At 36.5% G+C, this 17205-nt stretch overlaps 1 protein-coding gene across 3 annotated transcripts in view; it reads right to left on the reverse strand.

The window, feature by feature from the left end:
* Positions 1-17205, reverse strand: part of PDE10A (phosphodiesterase 10A) — a 140283-nt gene that overhangs the window by 30900 nt on the left and 92178 nt on the right. For all 3 annotated transcript variants that reach the window (XM_088142912.1, XM_088142907.1, XM_088142916.1), the window contains exons 10-14: positions 15490-15541; positions 11842-11984; positions 9761-9853; positions 4790-4976; positions 1092-1234 (exon numbers count right to left, since the gene is read on the reverse strand). In XM_088142912.1, coding sequence (XP_087999038.1) covers positions 1092-1234; positions 4790-4976; positions 9761-9853; positions 11842-11984; positions 15490-15541 — 618 coding nt within the window. The remainder of the gene's footprint in view (positions 1-1091; positions 1235-4789; positions 4977-9760; positions 9854-11841; positions 11985-15489; positions 15542-17205) is intronic.

Here is a 17205-nt window from a genome sequence, read left to right on the forward strand (position 1 = left end):
TAACCTGGCTCAAATGATTAAACTTTGGACACATTATGCAAAGACCTCGTTCTTAGGAGAACTCTATGATGCTAGGAAAGATGAAAAGAAAGAGGAGGACAACCAGCACAAGGCAAATGGACTCGATTACAGTAGTGATGTGTGCACTGTTGGAAGTCCTGAAGGGCCTCATTGGGGACAGATCATCCTGGATCAAGTCTATCTAGGTGGCCACTAAGGACTGACACTGACTTGATAGCACAAATCAATAAATGATAATAAAATGTACTTTTAATTATAACAAATGTGTACCATATTTAAGTGGTAACAAATGGTAAATATGTGTCATTAAAAAATTGTAAAATGAAATAATGCAGTCCAAACATTTCACATTATATTTTATCTTGTTATTTGGTTATATTTTGTGATGTCAATATCCATAACCTCATGTTAAGGATCAGAATGATAGAGCTGCCAGTTGTTTTAGTGCTATGTGTCCCTGCATTGTTTTTGTGTACAGCAGGTGTTTTATTCCCAGCCACTGAACTCAATAAAACACTTGGGTGCACTGGAAACACAATAGTGTGCAGCAGAGATTAGATTTGCAATCAACTGTTCTGTTTACACAAATGATTAACATATCATGGTTATTATGGAACCATGGGATATTCCCAGCATATGTGAGCATCTGTATATTTATCAGGACATATATTTAAAGCATTATCTGCTGGTCAGAAGTGAGACAGTTATCAACAGTTTCCTCGCCACTAACTCCCTAGTGAGATATAGACTTAAAGGAAATCCCAATACTGAAAAGGAAGGTAGACAACTGAAACTGATATTTATAGAATATTTCAACCCAATTTAAATAATAATAGGCCAGTTGGGTGAATGTGTGTCAAGGAATATTCCTTAAGATCACAGCATGTGAGGAAAATATTAAATTGCTCCATAATGATCCAATCTCCTCCCCCAATTGATTCCAGCTATGTATCGTAAGATATCCATATCTAATCCAAAATATTTGGCCCTTTAACAATGAAACCTATTGCATTCACAATATTTATCAAGATTTACTTCAACATTAAAAAAAGATACTCTAAAAAACGCACAGTTCAATATCTCTGCAGAGTTGTGGTGGGAGTTTGCAATCCATTAGATTTTTCCATTCTTCTGCTGTGCAAACACTATGATATGAAAGCTTTTCCATAGTTACACGATATATACATTCTGAATGGCGAATTCTGTGATACATCTGAAATAATGATTTAATGTAAGAAATTTATATTTCCCCTTCTTTGAACAAATTTCTTAAGTTTCTTAAACTAAAACGTTATTCTTCTAGTTACAACTATTCAAACATACTATTTTTGAACAGCAATAGTTTGAACAGGGCATAGTTTAACAGGGAATAAGTTGATTTGTTTTCCTTCCCCCTCAAGTCCTGCTGGACTGCTTCACCATGGTGGGAGCATGTTCCTGAGATGGATGAGTGAAGAACACCAGGACTATATACCAAGAGCATATAATCCCAGCATGGTCACCCAAGGTGTGGGGATTATCCCAGTTGCCCAGCCAAAGCAAGCAAGCACCTACATTGGGCATCTACAATATAGAAAGATGCTAGAAGTAGATGATCACTTAATGAGAATCACAAAGGCGCCATTTCATACTGCACAGGAAAAGGCAATGGCAAACCGCTCCGGTATTCTACCAGTAAAACCACATGAATAGAAAATAAAAAGTGACTGATGATATAGCACTGGTAGATAGGTTCCTCGGGTTGGATGGTACTTAACATGTTACCGAGAAAGAACTGAGGTTATTTCAGTGTTTATGAAGTGGCTAGATTAAAGCATTCAGGAGTCTAGTAGTGATGTTACCATGCAGGAAAAGAAAATCTGAAGCTGCAAAGACAGAATTACAGTGGGAGCATGAAATGTAAGAAGCATGAACATGGAAAAGCTCAACATAGTAAGAGATGAAATGAATCGACAACACCTTGACATCCTAGGTGTCAGCAAACTGAAGTGGATCGAAATTGGATTCTTTCAGTCAGAAGATCATACTATTTATTACTCAATAGACAAAAACAAAGAAGGAATGGTATTGCTTTTATAGTTAGGAAGGGTGTAGCATAGGAAGAAAGGATAGGAAGGATGCCATAGGAACAGTACTTGGCTGCAATGCAATCAATGACCAAGTAATATTAATTAGACTTTATGAACAATCCCTTAATATAACTATTATCCAAGCTTATGCTCCAACCACTGATGCAAAAGAAGGCTAGGTTGACAGGTTTTATGGTTAAAGTCAATCTGAAACCAACAGAACATGAAAGCAAGATGTGTTGTTTGTGACTGGAGACTGAAACACCAAAGTTGGAAATACTACAGAGAAAATTATGGCCTAGGAAACTGAAATGAAGTAGGATATGATTTACTAATTTCTGTTAATCCAATGATTTCTTAATTGCTAATTGTTATGAGACAGTCTCCCAGCAACCAAAACTTTACCAGATGGAGTACACAAATCAAATTGACTATATTATTGGTACAAGGAGATGGAAGGACTCATTTATTGTAGTAAAGACATGGCCAAGGACTGATTGTGGAATAGATCATGAATAGCTTATGTGCAAGTTCCAAGTTAAACTAAAGCAGAGGATCAAAGCCAACCAGTTTTCACAATATTATCTTGACCATAAACCCACCATTTGCAAGAAGAACATCAGGAATCACTTTGAAGTCCTGAACCTCACTGATAGGGAACTAGAGTAATTGTGGAATGAAATAAAAATTGTTGTTAAGAAAGATTGTGAAAAGGGACTGTCAAAGACCAGGAAATAGAAGAAAGCATACTGGATGTCAGAACAAATGGTGGAAATTGCCAAGAAGAGAAAAGAAGTCATAGCCAAGAAAGACAAATATCTCAGGAAGGAATTGACAAAGAATTTCAGACCACTGTTAGAAAAGACGAGATGTGTATTCAATGACATTTCATTAAAGATGAAAACAGACAGGGAAAAACAAGGAAAGTTCCCCAAAAGTTCTCAGAGCTCAGAAGGAGGTTCCAATTGATATGCTAAAGGATGCAAATGTACTGATTGAAACAAGATTAGACAAAGATGGAAAGCGTATCCTGACATTCTGTCAACATTCAAGACACCTTAGAAGATATTCCTTAATTATAAGAATCTGTAATACTAGAAGTTAACATTAGATAAGCACTCTGTTCATTACCAGTTTGAAGGCTACAGGAATTGATAGAATATCTACAGAAATATGGTAAGCAACTTAAGAAGAATCTGTAAAGCTTCTAACCAAACTATGCCAGCAAATCTGAAGAATGACACAGTGGCCAGCAGATTCAAAGATATAAGTTTACTTAGGAGGCTTAACAAAGTGTGCAAGCTACCATAAAATATTCTTAATTTTACATGTCTGCAAAATAATGCTTAGGATCATCCAACTCAGATGAGCCCTACATGGAAAGGGAGATATCCAAGCTGGTTTTAGAAAAAGCCAAGGAGCAAGTAACGTTATTGCTGATGCACAGTAAATAACACAGAAAGCCAAAGAATACCAGAAATAAGTCAATATGTATTTCATTGATTATTAAAGGCCTTTGATGGAATATACTTTGAAAAATGAGAATTCTAGAACATCTCATTGTTCTCATGTGAAATCTTAAACACAGGTCAGGAAGCCACAGTCCAGACAGAACATGGCAAAACAAACTGGTTGTTGCCAGGTTGGCAAAGGAGTGAGAGAAGGCTATATACTCTCCCCTTGTGTAATCAGCTATATGTAGAATATTGAGGGAAGCTGGTTTGGAAGAAGATGAGGGTGATTTGAAAATTGAAGAAAGAAATATCAATAACCAATGCTATGCTAATGATAATTCAAAATGCAAATGAAGGTAATGAAAAAAAAAGCACTGAAAAAAATGGGACGAAGTATAAATATAAAGAACACATTGAAAAGAGCAACTAGCCTTAGAACTGACAATAAGGAAGATATTGTAGTGGTGGGTAACTTCTGTCTTTTAGGATCAACTATCAACAGTAAATGAAGCAACAGTAAAAAAATATGCTGTAGATCAGCACTTACTAGGGTAGTCATGAAGGCCTTGAAAAAGATATTCAGATGCTGGAATGTCTACATCTACAAAGATCAGAATTGTGCAAGCAATCTTTTCCCTGTGACACTCTATGGAAGGGAAAGTTGGACTTTGAAGATGTAGGATATAAAGAGGATTAATGTTTTTGAACTTTGGTTTTGGAGAAGACTCCTGAGAATACTATGGATAGCCAAAAAACAAACAGGTGGAAATTGAAAAATCAACCCAGAGTTCTCACTTGAGGCAGAAATGATCAGGCTCAAATTATCATATTTGGACACATTAAGTGAAGACCTAACTCTCCAGGGAAGTCTATAATGGTTAATAGGTGGAAGGAAACAGAAGAAGAGGACAATAAGCAGCAAGATGGATGGACTCTATTAGAGCAACGATGGGTGCACTGTTGGAAGACTTGAAGGACCAGGTTAGGGACAGATCATCTTAGAGAAAATCTATTGGTAACTAAGAGTCAACACCCTCTTGCTGGTACATCATCATCATCATCATCATCGAAATAAAAATGATTAAATATTTTAAATCAAGAACATAACACAAACAATCCCACAATATTAGAATCAGATTAGTACTTGTCATCTCTCAATGTAATAATTATTAACAATCAATATATTTTATTTAAAAAATAATGTTATTTTGGTTCACCTTGTTATTTTTGTAGAACAAAACTTACATTAGCACAGTGTAATGCTAAAGCACAAAAGACTGCAAACATTTTAAAATTGTTCTCATCAGTTTTAGAAAAGGCACTTCCACTTAGTTTGTTCACCATCTGCACGACACCTATGACACTTCCTCGACTCACAATAGGCATGCATAAAATGTTCCTTGTTGTGTAGCCTGTGTAGAGATCTACCTCCCTAGAAAATAAAAAGGGAGGAAAGAATGAAAAAAGGAAAATCAGACATTCATCTCATAGGGTATTAACACATTCATTTTATTAACAATAGTACTGAGAATTTTTTAGCGAGTAATCCAAGGTCTCCTTGGGAGGTCACATAGATTTGTTATATTCCTTCACAGAAGAAAGGCCCTCCCTAGATACCAGCATAAATCTTTATCACCAGTTGCTACTCCAATGGCTCTAACACTCCCACTCCTTATTTTTCAGCACAATACCCCTTTCCAAAAGTCAGTAAAGAAGGCTAGTCCTGGTAGCAATATTTTCCCAGATGTGTGAAAATAAAGAAACAAAATAATGAAAAACCATGTGGGGGAAAGAAAAAATGCCCCACTTTTTCATAACACATGAATCATAGGATTCCTCTGCTCATGTTTAAACCATTCCATACACATTAATTTGTTAAAATACGTACAACAATCTTGCAGTCAGTAGCATTTTTTCTGTACTTTACACAGGGATTAAAGCTAAGACAATATCTAATGTCACTCTGACTTTATGATCAGCTTTGATTTGATCCAGAAACATCCTAATGTATACTTCAACACAGAAATTTTCCAATTAAGAACTCCATTACTATATGGGACACACATATTATGTTGTCCCTGGTCACTCAGGGATGCAGTGCACGCAAGGAAGTGTTTAGCCAAAATAATAATACTTATAACTCATGAAGCCAATGCAGGGATGTAAATAAATGGCTTATCCTAATGAGAAACTATATTCTATGCAGTTTTACAAATTTATTAGATATATATGTGATAAATTGGCAAGCTTAAGCAGAAATTAAATATAGTATACCTCAAAGATTTCAAAGCCTATGATTTTACCAGCTCATTATCTGTATATTATGAATATGTTTTTCATATATAAATGTATGAGCTTTTCAGAATCAATTACTTAGCATTCATTATCCTGATAGCAATATTTTAAAAGGATACTATCATTCCCATATTAATTCATAAAGAAAATAATCTTCAGCAAAATACATCCATTTTAATGCAAAACTATAAATATATTTTATTTTTAATTGGTAGCTGGAGATTATTTATGTGAAGGGAAACAGCTCTATCTTTTAAACAATCTGCATTTTAAAATGATATCTATGAACACTTCCTGTTCTTAGATAAATATGCCCTCCAACTTTGATCAGTGTTCCAACTTTATGTCCAGTGTTGGAAAAAAAGAAATTCTTACCTGGAGATGCTGCTCTTGTGGGTGGGAGGGCATTTAGTTCAGAAAAAGTCCAGCCTCTGATGCTGAATAGGCAAGGCTAAGAAGCATTTCCTAAAGAGGTAGGACTTCTTTAGATCTCCAAGGTAATGCCAAGGTAGGAGATTAAAACAGGCAAATGAACAAGATAAAAAAATAAGCTGCTTGCTCAAATAGGAGAATTGGCCACCTCATTCAATAGTATCAATGGTTAGAGAGAACAAGGGTTGTATCACAGGATGGGTAAATGACTGGTGTGGGCAGAATGATTTCCTGCCTATGAGAAGAACTGAAATTCAGTACATAAGAATTTCCTTTTTCTCCCCTTGTAGGCATGAGGACATTCACCTCAGGGATGTCAAAAAACAGCATAATACATCACATGCTTATTTACCTTCAAGGCATCTGGAGGAATAGGCCATGATTTCCTCTAGAAGTGTAGTTGGATAAAGGATTCTGTATACTAATCCCCCAAAGAACGATGACTACAGAGGGATGAGGAAAATGAGAGCTGCAGATTAGTTAAAAAGTTTGGATTACAATTTGAGTCCCTTCTATGTAGAATCCCTCTTTTCTCAGAGATGTTCTATGCAAAAGAAGACAGTGCATATTTACATAATGAATGAACGCTTCCTATTCTTCTGAAAGATGCAAGGTTTTTCTTCATGAACAGGTTTTTAACTAAGGAAGTTGAAGAAGGAGGAGGAGGAGGAGGAAGAGGAGGAGGAGGAGGAGGAGGAGGAGGAGGTTATCCTGATGGAATATTGCTTTTTCAAAGGGCAGAAAGGCCAGACAAATTCAGACATATACTGTATAAACATGCTACAATTCTATGGTAGAAGCCAATAGTCAAGAATGCAAGAATATCTGCACTTCCTTCTGAAGTCATTCTAGCAACTGAAATTCCTATAAAGTTGTTGAAAAAGGGAGAGGGGCTGCTTTTTTCACAATAAGCTATGAAGGCTTACAAGGTATAGAATGCAGTGCAATGCTGCTCTGGTTTTAAATCCTCCAGTTTTAAATCCTCCAATTTTAAAACAGTTGAGGACTTAAGCACTTCAGGAGAAGCCAATTCATTAACAATGTATCCTACATTTATTTCTGTGCTGAACCCATTGTACTTGGTTGGAGCTCATGAGAAAGAGTCTTAAGATGAAGGGGCATTTTAACATATTATGGGGTGGATGAGCAAGTCACATTATGTGGATAGAATTAGATTTCCCAGATAATCTCAACAATGGGTATTGTAAAGAAACAATATCTTCTCAACAGATTGTCCTTTAATCCCTGAAATGTAAAAGGGGAAAGCTGTTTTGCCCTCTCCTCCATTCTGGCTAAATTTTTTATTTTTGAAAACACAGTCCACCATAATTCTATTAACTATGAGGGTTGAATGAAAAGTAATGCCTCCAATGTTATAAGTTGCTAACAGAGGGCAATAAAGATGCACTAGAAGTTCTGACATGTTCTTTAGCATTTCTTATTTCACCTCAGTTGGTGGGAAGTTGCTGTGAGAAAAAGCTGCATTGCTTTTGTTCTTGAAATGGGTGCCTAAAGTGAGTACTCACTGGTGCACTTTAAGCAGCATGCTATGATTGAATTATTACTGTTCAAGGAGTCACTCCAATTGAAATTCACTGCCAAACACAGGTTATTTATTGTGATGAGTGTGTTGATGTGAGTCCTGTGCATCTCTGAGCCAAAAATGTAAAGATGGTAAACTGGGAAGAACTGATTTGTGTGAACAATGAAGTGAACAAAATACAATAGCAACCAATGAGTTTCACATGACAAAGGTTAATGAACTGATGAAAGACAAGTGGTAGATCACTGAAAGAGAAATGTCTGTCAAGCTAGGTATTTCACAGGAACATATGGGCCACATTATTGATGTTCTTCAGTGTCAGAAGGTTTCTGCAAGCTGGGTTCTTTGCATGCTGATGGCAGAGATGAAAGCTTAGAGTTGAAATTTGCCAGCAACTGTTGTCATGCTACAAGAAAGTAAGTGAGAAATTTCTTCACAGCATTGTGGTAGCTGGCAAAACATAGGCTCATTGTTATGACTCAGAAATGAAGGATCAATCCATGAAATAGCATCATAAACTTTCACCTTCGCGAAAAAATTCAAAACCCAAGCTTGGCAGAAAAAATCAGTGGTTACAGTTTTTTGGGATGGTGTTATTCACATGCATTTCCTTGAACCTGCCACTGCTATCAGTGCTACACTGCAACACTCAAAACTTTGACACAATGATTAAGCAGAGTTCAGAAGCATAAGTAGGACATTTTGCTGCAATATGATTAAGACTTGGTGTCTAGGGCCCTTATGGCTCTAGAAGTGCCAGAATGTTGATTCTGAAAGAAAATAGTACAATAGTCAAATAAAGAGGAATTCTGTGGGGGGAAATGCCTTTTTTCTTTCTATTTGTCCCTTTAGTATCTGAAGTAGGGTAAAAAGAATGTTCTTGCCTTCTAGATCACTGTCAAATGCTACTCCATGTGTCTACAAACAACCTCAACTGTCTGTATGAATGCACTCTTCATTAAATGTTGAGGAAGGAATCTGTGTTCTAAAAATACTACCTCTGACATCAAGTCACACACAATTTTTATTTGTGTGGGCCTCTAAGCTGAAGGACAGGAGAAGCCAAGGTGAAATACTTTGCAAAAACTTAAGACTCCTGGCCTGTTGAATTCAAATCCAGCAGTTCCCTTTTGGTTGTGAGAAGGGGAGGAGATTAAATGTCTGAATCAAAGATGCTCCACAGCATGGGAAATGGAATGGAAGTGATGGCGGTTAAACATGAATGTTAAAATGTTTCTTTCCACTTACTTTTTACTTCTGGTTTGCATGCATGCTCTTTCTTTTAATGTATTTCTCTCAGCTTCTTTCAAGAGCTCCAAGCTTTCTTCCCTTGATTAAGGCAAAGAAAATGCAGGGAATCTAGGAAGAAGACTTGCTTCCTTGTTAGCCTTATTCATCTAATCTACAGGCAGGACATTTCCGGAACTGAGTGCCCTCACGCCTATGAGGGGAGAAAGCTATAAACCTTACTATTGGAAAAAGCAATCTTCAAGCTTGAAAAACAGAATGGTTAGTCCTAGTTTGAGTCACATTTCTTCTGGATACTGGATACGTTGGAAATAGCAGAAACATTCTTACCATAAATTTCTGTTCTGTATGGGAGACATTCCTTAACCTTGGGATGGCACTAAGAATACATGGGCTGGATAAAAAAAGAATGGTTTCTCTAGGAGAAATGGCCGATTTGCTCTTCCAGAGCAAGCATCCCCTTAACCCTTGATCTGGATTAGAAGAAAACCACATATCTATGCTACTGAGAATATAAATATGAGCATGTGAGAGAGTGCTTTTCTTGAGATACCATCCCAAGACTATGAAATATCTCTGGGAGCCAAGATAATTAGTCTTACCTAAAGAATTAAAATCATTTTTAAAAAATAACTCCATAAAACTACATCAAATACCACACACATGCTATGTGTGTTGCAAGCCCAATGAATTCCTACCTGTTAAAACGTGGGTCTGCGTAGGCATCAGGTATGTTGAGGACTTCACCAGTTCTTGCTACCTGACCAGCTATTCCTTTTTCAATAGAAAATCTGCATATGTGTAAAGAGATATGCCCTATTATAGCAATATGCAGATATGTTACACTTGTAACTGGTGAATGTCATTCAGCACTGGATAATATCTCACAATCTGGGGCAAAATGCAAAATGAGAGCTATTTCCTAACAGATGAGATATTCTATACACAAATTAATAAAGTCAAAATCTAAGCAATAATATCATTAACATCTCACTGTAACGGGATCTGCTCCCAAATGTACTAATATACGAATGAAGATTATTTTTAAAATGCTGTTTTCCCTCAGTCAGATGCCATCACAAGTCACCTCATTTCTGAAAGATTTCTTCTGCAAAATGTAGTGTCACTGATGCTGTGCTAATTTTGTAACACCTTATAAAGTTCCTAAATACTCACATGGGAGCCCTATAGATTTTCCCAAGAGGGCTCCTCCCTGAAGAGATTTCACAGAGTATATTTAAACTAAAATTCTGTATTCTGTTAAAACTGTAGGTAGGGATATCATTTTGCCTAGACTCTGGAGTGGAAAAACTCAAATAGGCTCACATGTTTCCTAAGAGAATTGGCATAGTCAATGCACATTTTCAATGTAGAATTTGAAAAAAAAAATCTAAAAAATGTAACATTGATTTGATTCCCTGGAAAAATACAAAGGTTTTGCTCTCCTCTGGATTTAGCGCCTCTGAACTGAATCTTAAAAATGAGGAATTTCAGAAAGTTGCACCAGGTTTTCAAAGAGAGACTTTGGAAGCACTCAAAAGGTAGCATATACTTCATGGAAGAATCTGTTGAGTCCATGGTTATAAAATTAAGGAGGCAGTTGTGATAAATGCATTGCTTATCAGGAGAATGAAAAAAAAAAAACTGTTTCCTGTGCCACCAGTGATATTACACAGGACTGAGAAATGCCTTTTCAATAACATAGGGCCAATCTCTATTACCAAACAACTACTTCTCCATCTCCATCAAAATCCCTACGGTCTCTGGAAAAGCAGACAGATATTCTTTAAAGTGATAGGAGTCTTGCAGAAGAATCAGATTGACAGGAAAGTGTAAGAAATGAATGAACCCTTTCATTTGAAATATAAACTCCATCTGCTAGAAAATACAGGCTGGAGCTATAATGGGAGAGGTGTAGACCTAGTTTAGAAAAGATAATTTCTCTCCCCATTATTTCAGTTTGAGCAGCTATCCATTTATAGATACTTAGGGGAGAAAAGAACACCTTTGCAGAGTTCTAATTATAGAATGTTACATTCTGTGTATGGCACTGATACAAGCCTGGAAAAGTCAGGGATGCCTTTCTGTCCAACCTGAGAGAAAGTTACCAAGACTATACACTTCTTTGCCCATATCTTCCAACCTGACTCAGAGGTCAGAGGCATGGAAAAATTAAACTGTTTGCTTGCTTGTTGCTTTTATTTCTGTTGTGGCTTGCTGCTCTTTGAAGCGTCCATCCATGATGGAACTCTTGAAGAATTCTACAGCAAAACCACCTTTCTATAAAAGCAAGGCAGGAAGTCAAATGCAAGTTAAGAGGAGGTCAGTCCTCCCCTTAAAACCTCCCTTTCGATCCAATAAGCTTTGGACAGATTTCTTATCTATGAGAAGAAAATTAATGTAATAGCATGACAATAACTTCCAAAGTTAACTATTTGAATATTCTTATTAAACTGGGTGAAATTTGTAACATTATTAGATACAGGAATAATGCATTAATGGTGAATAATGTGATCTATTATTCAGTCTGTTCATCCACCCATCCTTGAGAGTGGGCTGCCATACAAATTGAATGAGCAAACAAACAAACAAATCGGAAGGCATCATTATAGTTTCAGGCACTGATAATTATTGACACTGATAATGATTTCAAAACAAAACAAAGCTAACTTCAGTGACAATGAAATCATAATATGATGAAAACTGCCACAGTATCTGTAAATATGGACAGAAGCTAAATTATAGTACAAAACTTGTAAAAACAGACTACTATGCTTACCTTATTTCTTTGGTCTTCTTGAAGACAGGCTTCCCTTCATGTTCTTCCCCAATATCAAACAGGTCTGAATACAACTCATTGTTCTTCTGATCTACCTGGAAGAGTGCACAGCGATCTGCATTCACCAGGTTTTTTGCATATATCTACAAAGAGCAAAGCTGGATTAACCAAAGTGTGCTTGGGACAAGGCCAGAATTATCTTATACTTTAAAGTAACTTATATACTGAGAGTAATTAACCTTCTCAAAACTTATACAGTTTCTATCCTGCTTATGGAGTTAGGTAGATGGTTATATACTGTAGACATTTTATACTTACCTGTATTTTCTTGTTAAGGGGCCCACTAACTTTGATTAGACTTTTTTCTCCAAGATCAGGCTCCACCATGCTGTGATGTGGAAGATGAGGTCTGTAACCCCTCAGTCTTCAGAAATATGGTACCCAAAAGCTTCAGATGTTGTGAATTTTGATCTAACTAAAGTATTTGCTTATTCAAATGCCAGGTACAAACTTTTTTCTAGTGATAACGCTTAAGTCATTGCAACTAGTAATACAATTTTGAGGGATCGTCAAAAGAATTGCTAAAGAATTGCGGAGAAGGGGGGTTGGTCACAAAAGCTTTAAGAAATACTAAATAAAGGATGTTTAGCATAATGTATTATTTCCCCGCAACAACCACCATGTATTTTAGCTTGGGCTGAGAGAGACAGCGTCTGGCCCAAAATCACCCAACTGGCTTTCATGCCCATTGGGGTCTCCCAGTTTATAGTCCAGCACCTTATCCACTACACCAAACTATTACACATGAGCCTTTAGAAGGAATAGTACCAGGACTTCCTTGTGTAGAGACTTCTAGAATAGAGCACAGTATTCTATTCAATTCTACTCGATTTTCGTGCCTTCGAGTCAGTTTTTGACTCCTGCCAATTGCCTGGACTAGTCCTTGCAGTTTTCTTGCCAAGATTTCTGAAGTGATTTGCCATTGCCTCCTTCCTAAGGCTGAGAGAGAGTGACTGGCTTAAGGCCACCCAGCTGGCTTTGTGCCTAAGGCAGGACTAGAGCTCATAATCTCCCAGTTACTAGACTAATGCCTTAACCAAACTGGCCCTCTTGTCTGTTTATATGTAACTATATAATTTTGCACATATCAAATCAAATCTTTATTATGGTCATAGATCAGTATAAGGAGGGTGGGATACAGTCAATTAAAAAGCATAGAAGATACTTCAGTGTCTAAAAAAAATATGAAAAGCTAGAAGCTATAAAAAACATGAAAACAAAGCTATAAAAAACATGAAAACAGAAAGTATATATAAAAAACAAAAGCCTAAAGGAATCTAAAAGGAGAGGTAGGAGCATTAGATGGGTGTAGGGGACGATAAAGGTTGGTATGTGGAAGACTATATCAAATTACAGAGCACTCCAATATGGCGAACTAGACGTACATATCTTTACTAGCTCTCTGGCAGAAGAAAGGAAATAATATATTATCACCTAGGGAGATCCATTTGGCAGGCCCCAAGCGGCGGGCCTTTTCTGCTGTGGTGCCTATGCTGTGGAATCTTCTCCCCCCTGAGGTGAGGCTGGCCTTGTCATTGTTGACCTTCCAGAGGTCCCTTAAGATTGGTTATACCAGCAGGCCTGAGGACTCCAGGGGATGGGGGAATTAGTGAGATGGCTCCCTTATTTTTAACTTCCTTTTATTCTGTTTTATTTTGTTTTATATATTTTTTTAATGTATTTTACTGTTTTTAGCTTTGTTGTACGCTGCCCAGAGTCACCTGTGGTGAGATGGGCAGCTGTATAAATTGATTTAATAAAATAAATAAAATAAATAAGCAAGGCTGCTCTACATATGGAATGAACAATCAGTTCATAGGATATTTGAATATGTAGAGATTTGTTGTGATATAGTTCCTCTTTGGGAAAATCAAGTACAGGCTTCTAAATAGCATAAAAAGTTGAAACAGAAGGATCTTTAAACAAAAACTGTATTTTTAGTCCTTTTGCAGTTCATTAACAGAAAACATAGGGGGTAGTCTTTTGCCAAAAGCACAGTGCAGATAAAAACACATCCTTAGCTCAAATTACATTTCTTTCCAAACAACATTTATTTATTTAATGAAAAAGCAAGCTGAAAAAATATAATTTAACACCCTACTTTTATAAGATGTAGTTGAACTAATAGCCAAGCAAGTTCTAATATATAATGTTAATTATTAAGAGAATAAAATAAGGGTTCAGTTCAACAGGTCGCTTTGGGTCTCTACTCTCTCAGCATGTAGAAATCTGTAGAGACACATACCTGTTGCTAGACTTAATTATTGAATTTAATACTAATTTTACATATTAAAGTGTTGTATTTTGTTTGTTTTTAATGTTGAATTAAATAAACTCTGCTGAGAGTCTATTTAAGCAAATGGCAGGATATAAATCTTATAAACATGTAATAATAATCAAAGGCTCCTATTCTTATTTTGTTGATTCTCCTTTCCTCCTGTGCCATCTCTGTGAATTTCTAAAGAACCCTCCAACTCTTTGAAGTTATCTGCTGGTGGGACAAGGGTCTACAAAGGGGAGGAAGAATTCACAAAAAATGTGCCCCTTTTTTTTCTAAGAGAGGAAGAGTTCATGAACATAGCTCTGCTCAAACAGCTTTTGTTCTAAGCTACTCTTGACAAGTTCTTGTGGTTATAGAGTAAGCTACTCCAAAATGTTTCAGGATCATTTTGAAGCATATAAAAACAATTTTAGAGACAAATGTTATTTAGCTTTATATATCACCTTGCTATCTCTGCCATTAGTTATAGCAATATCATCATTTTTCAAGGTAACATTATATCAAAAGTTAAATATCAGATCTGTAGAGAATCTCATTGTTAAAAATTACCGAGTGCTCTTTCCACCTTGATTTATTTAAAACACTTTCAGGTTTCTATTATAAAGTATCCAAAACAGGTTTCAAAGGACATACATAAAAAAAACAGCATTAAAACCTGAAAATTAAACAATGAAATTAAACAAAAATTGACTGTGTTACCACTGGGAATTAACCTTCCAAATGGTTCTTAAAATATTCACTGGTTTTACAAAAATTCTAGAACCCAATACTGATCACCAAACCCTAGTTTCATAGAATTTCAGCCTTAGTTATATCTACTGAAAAATACCTATTCATAAGTCACCATCCATCTCTTTTCTAATGGAATTCAATTCTACTTGTTTCAAAACTTCATGATAGCTACTCAGATATATAATAGAGGAACAAGTATAACATATTATCAGAACAAATGTAATGTTTGTTCTAAAAAACAAAAATCCAAAACTACTGTATATTTTATTATTATTAAAGAATCCTTGAGTATGTTCACTGAAAATTAAGTTGAATTACTGATATCTGAACTAATTACTTTGATACAGTTTTGAAACTATCATGTAATAGGGCTATAAAAATTGAGTAGTACCATTTTACTTTACAAAAATTGTACACAAATGATACACACATTTTATGCTGTTTTTTAAACTTAATATTCTGAATGGGTATATGTTCTATGTATATAGGTCAGAAATATCAATAAAATAATAACTTTTGTAGACCACATTTCAGTGGTCTGAACAATACTGAAATTCAAGTAAAAGATACCTTACCATTATATTTTCAAGTAGAGAATCTATTGCAACTATGTTATCAAAGTAAGTTCTGTAGAAGAAAAAAAACCTTTTATTTATTTATTTATTAAATTTCTCCCCCGCCCATCTCCCCCCAATGGGGGAACTCTGGGTGACTCACACAGAACATTAAAACCATAAATATATATAAATAAAACATCAATTTAAAAACATTTCTAAAAAAGGGAGAGTCCAAGAAAATTAAAAATCTGGGGCTAAAGAATTTCTTATTGTAATAACATTATTTTCAAATTTTACCATGACCTACATTGTTTTTAATTTAGCAATTAAAATGATTTTTTTTACCTATTTAAGAAACCATACATTATATATTTTCTTCCTGATATAACTTTCTATGCACTAGCTGTCTTTAAGTATTGGGCTCCAAAAATTATCTTTAGCTATAAAAGGAGGTATGGATCCTATGCTGCTATAGGACCTATAAGATTGGTCCACCCAAAGCAACTACCAAACCCCATGGGGTCCTAATGGGACACCCAGAGCACCATTGGAGGAAGACAAAGAGTGAATCCAAATGAGTAAGACCCCATATTAGAGATTATATCATGACGATATGGGTGGCAAAACACACTTATTTTCCTGCTGATATCACATCTGCAAATAGCTGTCCAGCAGCTTTTTTTTAAAGTGACTTGTTCCTTGCCAGGGAGAAACAAGCCACAGGATCACCCGGATGACCTCTATAAGAAATATTCTAGGCATCTGCAGATAAAATTGTTCAGATTCATTCAAAGTTGGACAAGTCCTGTCAAGGTGATGGAAGCAAGATCTTGTGTGGTTACCTGGGATGAGTTTGAGCCTGTAACTCTTGAGCAAGAGGACAGGATCCTTAGATCGATTTACCCAGCCACTTGTTACTAGGATCCATGACCCTTCTGGTTAGAGAAAGCCACCCAAGGGACATGTTGGGTCCCTGCAATAGTATTTGCTTCACTGAACATATTGTGTCAGTTCATTTCCAGACTAATACAAAGTTCTGGTTTTGACCTATAAAGCCCTAAATGACTTAGGCCCTGTTACCTGAAAGAGTGCCTTCACCCATATATACCTACCTGAACTTTAAGGTCCTTAAAGGGTCTTAGATTCTTGCTAGAGGTTGTAGCTAATAAACATAGCTGAACTGATTTTGCATTGTCTCTTGGAGTTCCTTGGGATAAACCTGACATCAATCTTCCCATACTGAAACCCCAGCTCCCAAGCCAGCCAGCCACAACACCGTGAATTCCTCAGGGAGGTGCCAGCCTCATCCTCTTGTAGTTCCCACGTTCTTTCAGTGAACTAAGAAAATGCTTATCTCCCTGAGCCTGGCCTTCATAATTCCATTCCATCACAGGTATCATCCTGCTATACGTCTCAACCCCAGGCCAAGCAGGCGATGAGTTCAAGGACATGTCACAGTCCAGAGACTGTGCAGGTCTGGATGGGAAGGAATAAGTTGAAGCTCAACCTTGACAAGATTGGGGGTGTGGAGCATTTGGACCACACAATCTGGGAACATTCCTTCTTTAGTCCTGAATGGAATTGCACTTCCCCCTTCTGGACTGGCACACAATTTGGAGGCCTTCTTGGACTCATAACTCCTGCTTGAGGAGCAAGTAGGAGCTGCGGTCAGGAAGGCCTTCACACAAATTATCTGATGTGCCAACTGTGCCTATATCTAGATCATGAAGCTCC

This window comes from Python bivittatus, unplaced genomic scaffold (genome assembly GCF_059951505.1).
Source record: "Python bivittatus isolate LINGU-HERP-01145 unplaced genomic scaffold, Pbiv_v1 ctg000020_np1212, whole genome shotgun sequence".
NCBI lineage: Eukaryota > Metazoa > Chordata > Lepidosauria > Squamata > Pythonidae > Python > Python bivittatus.